Genomic DNA, 12,071 nt, shown 5'->3' with positions numbered 1-12,071 from the left:
CTAGGACGTCGAGTGTAAGAGGAAGGAGTGCAATCTCAGTGAGCTGTCTAAGACCAATCAAAAGAGCGATGACAAAGGAAAGAAAAGTCTTACTTAGATATTTATCGCAAATGCGTTGATTCCCTGTTATCTCGGTTCTTTGTCAAATCGACTAGCAGAAATGATACCTACTGAATTTTCTGCTTTTGTAGCATGTATCATAATAAGCTAGTGGTGGACACCTTCAGAGTAGCAAAAGATGTGAGCCAAGCTCTTGCAAAGCTAGAGCATGTGTGACGATCCATCACGAACCGTAGTGTATTCAGTTTTGGCTTTGGCTGTGTTTGCTTAATATCTACACAAAAAAGAAAATATCAGATAAATATCTGTGACCTGTAAGGCGTCTGCTCATTCTGGAAATTATTTAATGCAAAGTAGGCCTGTGTTTTCCTGTTATGAGAAATTTATGCCTGTTAATAATCGCCGGTCGGTGTTGTCGAGCGGTTGTAGACGCTTCAGTGTGGAACCATGCGACCGCTACGGTCGCGGGTTAGAATCCTGCCTCGGGCATGGATGTGTGTGATGTTCTTAGGTTAGTTAGGTTTAAGTAGTTCTAAGTTCTAGGGGACTGATGACCTCAGATGTTGAGTCCCCCATTTGAACCTGTTAATGATCCCCGTAATAACCCATAAAATTCATTACTAAGCACGATCTGACCAAGGAAGTAATTGGAAGCTAACTGAGCAGAACACAGAACAGTCACGCAGTGTAAAATTAACAGGTATAATGCTAGTAACTGAACACTAGTGAATATGAAAAATCTGTTATAAGTTCCTAAGGAGGTTAAATATCCATAGGTAATTAAGCTGTGCTAGAAGACTGTGTAAAGATCACACGATCATTACTCGTTGTGAACCACTGGGTAGATACAATTCTGTAAAACCAGGTACAGCGTCTGTCGGAGCCCCATCAGCGTCAAGCACCTTCTTGGCTGCAAGATCCATGCAAAGCATGGCAAAATGTAGTATTTAGACCAGAGGATTCTGTACCACGAGTACAGACCGCCTAAGACAATGAACTAGTAACGACATTCCGTGTATGCTTCCGCTTTCGGCAAACGTGTCGATTTCGCCACTTAAATCGGCGAAGATCGCGTATTATAAATACATCGCGTGCATTAAGAAACCACATTGCGAAAATGCTGTGCCTACAGATAACCACAATAATCTGAGCCTACTCGTCAAGATCGATAGCCTGCGACGCTGCATTCAGCACCCCGCTGAGAAGAAGGAACACATCCACGTGGCACGGAACCAGGAACAAGAGTGTAAATACTGCGGCACCGCGTGCTGGCATACCGGATGAAGCGCTCAATGGCTAAATAGGCACAGAAGCGTCTGAGGTGACCGTGCCTCACCCCAAAACTCACAGAGGGAACACTTCGATTATATTAACGGACTGCAGCTGATCCTGGTACAGAACAATCTCTGCAGAATTTCTGCTGTGATTAGTTCGCGAAATAAGGTGGTAATGTGCTTGAAAATTCAAAGTGCTTATTTAACAGGAGAGTGATATGTGATCGGTATGCATGCGACAGCATGCGTAAGTACACTTCTGGCCACCGTAAATGCAACACCCTGAAGGAAGCATCCGAATCAAGTCAAATTTACACCATGGGTTTGCAGCGATGAGATATGCAACTGATTAGAATATCAGCGCAGACGCACATCACGCCCGCCTGTGGCGCCACCTCATAGCGCCATTTAAGGCTTGGCGATTTCGACGAGTGTACGTTCGGCACGTGTGTTTACCTTGTGGTTGTTTCACAAGACGATCAGTTATGCCTCGTAGACAACAGCGAACATCTTTTGATCAAGTATCCGAGTTCGACAGAGGAAGGATAGTGGCTTACCGAGATTGTGGATTATCATACAGAGAAATCGCTAGTCGTGTTGGACGAAACCAAACAACTGTAATGCGGATATGTGACCGTTGGATGCAGGAGGGTACGACGGACCGACGTGGTCGATCGCATTCACCTCGGTGCACCACTGCACGTGCTGATAGGAAAATTGTGCGCATGGCAGTGACGGATCGCTCAGTGACATCCCGAACCATAGCACAGCACATTGCGTCTGTAACGCATCATCCAGTGTCTGCGCGTACCATTCGACGCCGTTTACAGCAGAGTGGTCTGTCCGCAAGACGTCCATACCTTCGTCTACCATTGACGCAGAACCACAGACGTCTCCGTCGCCAATGGTGTGATGACAGACGGATGTGGACGGCAGAATGGAATGACGTTTTCTTTACTGACGAGGCACGCTTCTGTCTGCAGCACCACGATGGTCGGATTCGAGTGTGGAGACACCGTGGAGAGAGGATGCTGGACAGCTGCATTATGCACCGCCACACTGGTCTTGCACCGGGTATTATGGTATGGGGCGGTATTGGATATTACTCTCGCACGCCTCTAGTACGCATTGCCGGTACTTTAAATAGCCGGCGCTACATATCCGAGGTGCTGGAGCTAGTTGTCCTTCGTTACCTTCAGGGCTCGGCCACAGCCACATTTCAACAGGATAATGCGCGACCACACGTGGCACGCATTGTCCAAAGGTTCTTCGTCAATAACCAGATTGAATTGCTTCCCTGGCCGGCTCGATCTCCGGATCTTTCGCCGATAGAAAACATGTGGTCCATGGTTGCTCAACGAGTGACCCAGATTACATCCCCAGCTGCTACACCAGATGATCTTTGGCAACGTGTGGAAGCTGCTTGGGCTGCTGTACCCCAGGAACACATCCAACGTTTCTTTGATTCAATGCCGAGACGTGTGGCAGCGGTGATCTCCAACAATGGCGGCTACTCTGGCTACTGATTCTGGCAGGAACCACATGTCACAGCCGGCCGAAGTGGCCGTGCGGTTAAAGGCGCTGCAGTCTGGAACCGCAAGACCGCTACGGTCGCAGGTTCGAATCCTGCCTCGGGCATGGATGTTTGTGATGTCCTTAGGTTAGTTAGGTTTAACTAGTTCTAAGTTCTAGGGGACTAATGACCTCAGCAGTTGAGTCCCATAGTGCTCAGAGCCATTTGAACCACATGTCACAGACGTCTGTAAACGTAATCATTTGATACTTGGTCAACATGTTACCTACAAAATAAATCTTGTTGTGCTACCTCTTGTCTTTCTTGGTGTTGCTTTTATGGTGGCCAGCAGTGTAATATGTTCCAAAACGCCGCGCATATAAATGGGACTTTCCAGTGCTCATACCTCCGGCTCTATTGGTGCTAGAAAGGTGGGGTCAAGTATTTCTGGCAGCCCTTGGGCTATCCCACAGTACAGGGTCGAAATCTGAACATTACACACGTTCTGCTGCTCCGGCAAATGTGGCGAATCGGTTGGTTCTTTTTGCATTTGATATGGTGTACGGTAGGCTTATGGAGACACCATTAGTTTATGGGCGGTTCCTGGAAAACCCCACAAAAAGGATCTTCTTACTACATTTTCATAGTCAGCAGCGGACAAAAACCCAACCGAGGGTGCTAAGACGGCTATGCTTAATAAATTACTGAAACTATTAAGATTTATTCCTAAGATCCAGATCTCGAACAGCCTTGAAAATCATCTTCATATCTTTAACCGCTTCCGAGATACAGAGATTCAAATTTACCCTACTTGTGCTCGTAAAATCCGGCGTGAGGCCAAAATGTAGTTTAAAAAGTGACGTAACACGGAGAAATACGCTGCCAACATTCTCCGTTATCATCTATGAAGTCTATATTGTAGTAATGAAGTACATGCAGTTTTTTTCCACCTAAAATCTAGTATGACGAGTAAAACTAGTTTTGCGTTATTTCATTATCACATAACTAAACTGCTTAAACTTCACTGACCAGTACAATTCTTACCATATGAGTTACAAGCCCAGCTGCAGCAGGGAAAAGAAGGGAGCCAGCGGAAAAATACTCCTATTGGAGCATAAAAATGCAAATATGTTCACTTTTATTTGAAAGATTCTGAGTGAAAAATGGGATGCCAGCTTCCTCAATCTACCTTACTTAGCGTTTTCAAAAATATTCCCGAAACGGCGAACATAATTGCGCTTTTTTATGCTCAGAGAGAAGAAGACAGTGACAAGGGCAACGAGACGGAAAAGTAATAAATACTGGAAGACAGTAGACAGTGGTTGTATTCTAGAAAGAGGGAAGGAAACAAAGGCAATGTGAGAGAAAGATAGGGGGACACAGTGGCAGTAGAACATACTTGACAGTTATAGAACGATGTTAGTAAAAAAGTGAAGGAGACAGAACCAGCGGAGGAAACACAGTCTATGACAGTGACAACATGGAAGAGTGAGGTAATGATACTGAGATGAGACAACAGCAGTAGGAAAGAAGGACTGAGGTGTTATCAGTAAAAGAGACCCAGAGGAAGACAGTGACATTGAGAGGAGACTGAAGTATTAGGAAGTAGGACAGAACGAAGGGGCTGTCGTTGTGACACAGTAGACTGTGACAGAGAGACACAAAGAGATAATGACAATGCTTTAAACTGTATTGGTGAGTCAGAAAGTGCAGCTGGAAGTGGATGTGTATGAGCAACTTCCAGCGATGGACTGATGCGTGTGAGTAAGTTACAGTTATGGGAGCTTGTGGGCATTTGCAGTCAGTTGCATGTTTAAAAGACCTCGATTATCTTCGAATGCCAAAACTTCCGGGAAAATTTTTAAAAGGTGCTGAGGAATGTAGAATGAGGTAGCCGATACCGCACTTTCCGGTCAGAGTGTCTTAATTAAATAGGAAAATATTGCAGTTTTGAGCGTGGATGTTATCCAGCGACCGTATATTAGTTTCAACATAGGATTAAACAGCCAACCGTTTGCACATAAACGGTGAGTACATTGAACTAGGGTTCGAATCCTACTAGGGGTGTTCTCATCAGAATGAAATGTTGCTAAATCCTATAAAATAATACATAGAATAACAGGTATGACAAAAACACATTATTCAAGATGACAATTTCACGACGCACAAAGCTTACCTACGTAAAATTACTTTACTAAAAAGCAATTGTCATAATTCGGAGCAGCTGTGCTCAAGTCAAAAGGAAAATAAAACCTTCTAGCCTTTGCCACGTCTGCCCAGCTGAGAACAATGTCAGACTGATTGACCCAGTGGCTTACATTGCTGCCACGTAAACAATACGAGCTGCGCCGCCTGTCATGCACGGTCAGTAACATGTGCCCCATTTGAAGCATTACAACAGAAACAATTGAAAAAAAGACAGTTAGTTTTAAAAATGACATATAAAGAGAGCTTAACGTCTTTTTTAAAGTACCGTTTTTGAATCAGATTAAGTATAACAGAGCCATCTGTTAGGCTTTACAGAATAATATTCCGTAAAGGACGAATGACAAAAAAAATTATAAACAGTTTCACAAGCCAGAAAATATTTGCGTGAAGGTAACTGCAGCAGCACATATCTATGAGATTAGAAGAAAATAATGTTTCGAAACCAGAAGCAGGAAAAATGTAGTAAAAATAGAGGAGTTAAAATTATGCGAGCAGTGGACTGAAACCATTGAAAAAATTTTTTGTACATAGTTATAACTGTTCACTGAGAATGAGGCCATCGTTCTCAGAAAATATTCAGCTCTTAGAGTACATCGAGTCTATGACCTTTCCTTTCTCTATATAAGCTGAAAATTTCTCCGACGCGTTCGATTTGTGTCCAGAAATTAGCAGATGATCAACAAAAGTGGAATAATGTCCATTAGTGCCTCCTCCCAACAAAAGTTGCTTGTACCTAACACTAAAATACATTCCAGTTTGTTCTATATAATAAACGGGACACGTATCTCAAGTGATTTTATATACTCCTGAATTGTGTACAGGAGCAACTGTGCACTTGAGATTGTGGATGAGATATTTTTGCAAGTTGTTGTTCGCGGAAAATGCAACTTTGAATCTATATTTTTTAATCAAAAGACGACGAATATTATGCGACATATGGTCTATTCGTAGCTTTGTGCTCCGATAGGAGCATTTCTCCACTCGCACATTTATGCTGTAATGTCTTGTACAGTATTTAGTCATCTCTTACAAGATGCTATGTCCTTGTACAAGACAGTACGAGTTTCAGACGGGTATGAATAATCTACCCGAACTCATTTGGTAGTTTCCAACTCGTCTACGAGAGAACATTGTGAATTTAGGGATTGTAGATAGCCGGCAGCTGTGCCCGAGCGGTTGTAGGCGTTTCAGTCCGGAACCGCGCTGCTGCTATGGTCGCAGGTTCGGATCCTGCCTCGGGCATGGATGTGTGTGATTTCCTTAGGCTAGTTAGGTTTAAGTAGTTCTAAGTCTAGGGGACTGATGACCTCAGATGGTAAGTCCCATAGTGCTTAGAGACATTTGAACCTTTTTTTTCTTATTGTAGATATTTGCATTCTTAAATAAAAATTCGAAAAAAATGAAGTGGGCTGCTAGAACAACATGTGAGTGTTTCCCGAAAGGTTTCACTTCCACCAAGTATACGTCCTTTTCCTAGAATCTCGGTGAGCACTCTTTGATGCAGACAATGAGGAACTGACATTTACGACAGTCGCTCAGAGCAACAGTGTTTAAAACAGCCTGTTCGCCCACTGTGCACCCTGTCAGAGAGCGGACTGTTCTCTAGCACCCTTGGAGAGGTCCCCTCCGGCCAACCTGGCTCTCGCTGTACAAAACACAGAGGAGCGGTGCGCTGCTGTTTACTGCGGCCGGAACCATCGAGAGCGGTGAGTCTGCGCAGGCGCGGGAAAGCCTGCCAAATGGCCGCGTCGCTGTGTTGTTCGCCAGCACTGTCAGGCCGCCCGCTCTGAAGCACCGGAGCCCGCTTGCCGGAATAGCCTGCCTAAGAACCGACCAGCAGCGCCCACACGCAGAGCCACGCACCGCAGTGCTCCGCTGAGAAAGTGAAGTCGTGGCTGCCACAACAGTCTCCTATACAATTTGGGAACCAGAAAATATGAATATAATCAGATACCAATGTAATTTACTACCAGGAATCACATTTAAGCGTCTCTCACATGACAAACTCTAAGACTACTTTTTAACTTCCGGTATAAGGCCAGCATTGCAATATTCACACACGTAAAGACTGCTCCCACTTACGAGATCGATAAGTCAACGATTCCTGCTGACTGGAAGATATTTGTTGTTAAAAAATGACGAAATTGCTCCAGCTGTATTAAGGTGTTGGTTTTATTGGCGACTAGTTTCGATGTTGTTACAACATCATCTTCAGGCCCTAAATACAACATACCTTACATAAACAACCAATGCAAATGGTTCAAATAGCTCTGAGCACTATGGGACTTAACTTCTAAGGTCATCAGTCCCCTAGAACGTAGAACTACTTAAACCTAACTAACCTAAGGACATCACACACATCCATGCCCGAGGCAGGATTCGAGCCTGCGGCCGTAGCGGTCGCGCGGTTCCAGACTGTAGCGCCTATTACCGCTCGTCCATCCCGGCCGGCCAACCAATGCAACAACAGTAATTTATGAGATATTATGCAAAACAATTCTATTATAATCATATTACATAGTGGATAATTTTGATGAAAATAATTATATTTTTGGTCATTTCTGTTAAAATGCCATCACTCTGAACAGTAGCCATTTACGTTGTATTACTAAATACAAATGAAGCTGTACATGCACAATCGTTATATTATAGGTTAATATCAGGTATTAAAAATGGGAGTATACAGAAGCTTAAGTGACAAGCCATTATTCTAATGGATAATAACATAGGCGTGGAACATTGTAAATTTTTTTTAAAATAATGAACTATAAAAAGGATAACATACGCATTGCCAGCCAGACGTATGTTAGGTAAACTTCATTGTTTACTCGTAGTGAACGGTGGGCAAGGTAGACTACAGTTATGTTTGCAAAATTCTGTACTGTCGTCGTACTAAAGTAACAGTGGCGTAATTTACTTAGACAACTTCGTTCCCAACGCCACGAAAGAATAGGTAAGGGACCGAAAAAATGGTGTGAAACCCAGTTGACACAGGGTAGTCAATAGTGTAAAATACATGGTAGTCAATTTTAAAAACTATTCATTCCAATACAGTATAAGTTATCACGTTGCTGAAATAATTTCAATGTCGGTGTCTCATCAGGGTCTAAAATAATCAATTCCAGTAAGTTTACATGGTCAAAAGTACGATCAGGTACATGGCAATTCTCTAAATAGAAGCAATCTAGGTAATGTCAGTTGAAATAAACGGTCATGTATTTAGTAATACCACGTAAATGGCTAAGGTCCAGAGTGATGACATTTTAACGGAAATGACCAAAAATATAAATAGTTTCATTAAAATTATCCATTATGTAATATGCTTACAATAGAATTGTTTTGCATAATATCTCATAAATTACTGTTGTTGCATTGGTTGTTTATGTATGGTATGTTGTATTTAGGGCTTGAAGATGATATTGTAACAACATCGAAACTAGTTGCCAATAAAACCAACACATTAACACAGCTGGAGGAATTTCGTCATTTTTTAACATATACTAGCTGACGTCCCACGTCATCCGTTACAATTATGGGTATACGAAGATGGAAGATATTTGGTTGCTAACCTTCGTTTGTCCACATTTTAAGTTTATTTTCATGATGCATACCATATACACACGCCTCTGTATCCGAGGTCGCTAAAACACACCTGTGCTCTGGCACTCGACTAGGAGGTAAGCAGGTTCGAATCCCGGTGGAGGATGAAATATTCACTGCCAATATTGACGGTCAAGGGGAGGAGAGGCGGTGGTGGAAATTTCCTGATGACTAGTCCATGCACCATTGTCCTGGATTAAATTCCAAAGCCCTCCACAATACCTCATGAAGTGAGTCCATGTGATACTATTGAGCTCCTGATACGTTCATCTAACGGGGAACGTGGAGCTCGGCGAACGCCTTGGTGTTCTACGAAGAAAGTAAGCTATGTGCCGGCACTGGGTTTCACCCTCTAGCTTTTCTCGCTATAGACGCATCACGTGCTAGTCTGGCCTCCCCACAGATACCCATCTGATTCGGTTGAACCTTCGTTAGAGCAGACTGTATTATTGAGGAACCTAGAAAATCCACTGTGTAGTGAGCCATGGTTCGAACGGACAGGCTATGGGTTATTATACATCCTAAATGAAGCGTAGTGTGTGTTTTCATAGCAATATTTGGAAGCGTTCAACAATATTTCTTTGCTACATACAGCTTGATAACACATTCGTAAGAATTTAACTTCTGAGGTTAAAACACTAAAAAAAATCCACCAACATAATCACGGCCTTCATAAAATAAAATAGAATAAAGCATTACTTTAAAACCGTCGACTTCTATCAGATGGCTTCACATCTCACACCGCCACTACACCAGGTCTCTTGCTGCTGACCTGGTGTGGGCTCTCAGAGGGTCAACGTGACGCTTCTGCAGAGATCCGGGTACTGTTGTGAACTGACATGTTCGTGGTATTACCGCGTAAGAGCAGCTATTGGCTCAACCATAATGCTGCTCTATTAGTCGCCTACTTTTCCGCATTTCCTAAGTCTACGATCGTCTAGCTCTTTCGTCAGAGTGGTACTGCAAGTTTACAATTATGTGTCTGCCTTAAAATAATTATACACATCCGTTAAGAAATTATAAAGAATTAGGGATGGATGCGCCGTTTTGCAGGTACACAAATTATTGTTTTGTTTTACCATACAAACATGTTTGACCACAGTGGTGGCATCCTCAGCAGGTTTTTCAGTGGTTTTCTCAATTATTTTCCTGAGGTCCATAGATGTTATTTTTAGGTTAAGGAATGTGATACATCAGATTTTATTGTCATTTAAATTGCATGTGCACTTTACCTTTTACAATGTGTGTGTCTCATTGCTGCCAACCAAAATTAGCCACACGTCTGAATTAGTACACCATGTCATATGGAAACATGAGTAATGTCAAAAAATCTCCTACACTGACTTTCTAGTATATTATTCGATCTTTAAAATGTATATTTTGGAAAAATTCGTGGCGTATGCCAGTTTTTGGCCTTACCGCTGTAGTATTTTGCTAGTCCTTAGCTGTCACAAGTTTGTTCGTATGTATCAGAGGTATTTTGTCTAGTTGAACTGAATCTGTGGACGTCGGTCAGAGTTAAGTGAAGCTTAGGTATGGCGAACTATTTCGTGTAGTCTGTTATTCGTGGATTATATTTATTATTTTACTCTTATTTTACTCACGTTTTCTCCTGCTAGTTTGTAATTACTGAGTTCTGTTATGTTGCCGTGGCTTGGACGTACGTTCCACTGCACAAATTTACGTCTCTGATGTGCTTCCGTTAATTTACTTTCTTGTTTTGGCTTGACGTCTGCGAAATTTGAGTCTGTTCCGCTTGTTGAAATTCAATAAGAGTTTTGAATAAAGCTTTGTGACATTATACTGTTTGAGGATTGATAACTATTTTGCCGTGCGTGATAGCTTTCTGGATTTGGCGTGTTTCCTTGTCACTGTTACGGTGGTTGTTTTTGATGAGGTGGTCTGCCATTATGGAATGTGTGCTGCCATTTTTCAGTGCTCTTAAATGTTTTGAGTGTCTTATCTTAAAATTCCTACATGTCTCTTCCATGTCCGTTGAATCACAGTCTTTGCACTTTAGCTGGTGAGTGTCTACTTTGTTGAATTTATCTGTGGTGGTGTTAGGTACTTTTAATCCTTTCTTCAGAGTGTTGTTTGTTTCATTTGCCACATTTATATCTTTTTTCTGTATTACGTTTCCTGTCCCTTGAGAAATATCGTTCCATTGTTTTTCAGTTGTGCCTTCAGTATTCTACAATGTTTCTTTTCATGAATGGTGATCTCCAATTTTACCAGCAGGTTGTGTTTCCTTCCACACTTTCTATGTGCAAGATTTCGAAGTCTGTTCCCTTACTGGGGTGACCTATTTCACTTACATGATTTACAATAGTCGAATTTTCATAATTACTTAATCTGAGAGTATTTTTATGTTCCTAGTAAGTGATTGAAAATGATCTTTCTGTCTACCCAATATATTTCGCAATATAATGTTAAGTATTCATGTATTACATGTATGTAAAGATGAACTTCGAAGTTCGAAAGCACATTCCTAGCTGACGTGCACTCAAACACTCCACTAGACAGCGTTCCTAACGATGGGGTGTTCCACTGTTACAGGTTTACGAGCTGGAGCGCCGATTCAACCAGCAACGTTACCTTTCCGGCCCAGAACGAGCCGACCTGGCGCACGCGCTCAAGCTGACCGAGACCCAAGTGAAGATCTGGTTCCAGAACCGGCGCTACAAGACGAAGCGCAAACAGTTGCAGCTGCAGGAGCAGCACCACCACCAACAGCAGCAGCAGCACCAGCAGCTTCAGGCCACGTCCGTGTCCTCCGCAGCCGCAGCTGCAGCCGCCGCAGCCGCGGCTGCCAAGCGAGTCGCGGTGAAAGTGCTGGTGAGGGACGACCAGCCCGTCAGCCCGGCTGCCGCCGCCGCCGCTGCAGCCGGCAAGGCCCTGTCGCTGTACCCCCCTCCACCGCCGCAGCTGCCACCGCTGCCCTTCCCCTACTACTACTACCACCCATTGTTGTGTCAGCCAGCACCAAGCGTCGTGCCGGCTCACCCCAGCTTGTCGCCGCCCAGTGGTGCCTCTAGCCCGCGTTGACTTATGCTGGCCACTGGAGTTTCCAGCTCGTGCTGACCCGTTGGCCACCCAGTGACGCCACAGACTCAGACTGATCCACCCACTGGACAATTCGCTGCCCAATGGAGCCTCTTTCTGGCAATCCATTTGACCATTCGAAATACTGCAAAACCCCAGACTACTGTAAAGACTCATTCTACAAATCGCCACCTGGTTGAGCCACCAGACAGTGCATACATACCCAACTGATAAATCTCTGCTTAATGGAGCCTCAAAGCTCCAGTGACTTGCCAGATGGACAGTTCGCTGTTAAGTGGAACCACAAGCTCATGGTGACTCACTAGTGGACAAAATTATCTAGCAGTGGAGTCCCTTAACTGCATCTGTTTAGC

General features: G+C 43.5%; 1 protein-coding gene across 1 annotated transcript in view; it reads left to right on the top strand.

The window, feature by feature from the left end:
* Nucleotides 1-11,700, top strand: part of LOC126252236 (homeobox protein Nkx-2.8-like) — a 111,415-nt gene extending 99,715 nt beyond the window's left edge. Inside the window, exon 3 of the mRNA XM_049953108.1 lies at nucleotides 11,212-11,700. Within this exon, the coding sequence (XP_049809065.1) occupies nucleotides 11,212-11,700 (489 nt within the window). The remainder of the gene's footprint in view (nucleotides 1-11,211) is intronic.
* Nucleotides 11,701-12,071: the final 371 nt, after the last annotated feature.

This window comes from Schistocerca nitens, chromosome 4 (genome assembly GCF_023898315.1).
Source record: "Schistocerca nitens isolate TAMUIC-IGC-003100 chromosome 4, iqSchNite1.1, whole genome shotgun sequence".
Classification (NCBI taxonomy): Eukaryota; Metazoa; Arthropoda; class Insecta; order Orthoptera; family Acrididae; genus Schistocerca; species Schistocerca nitens.
The sequence above is the reverse complement of the archived record's forward strand: the minus strand, read 5'-3'. Positions and strand labels throughout refer to the sequence as shown.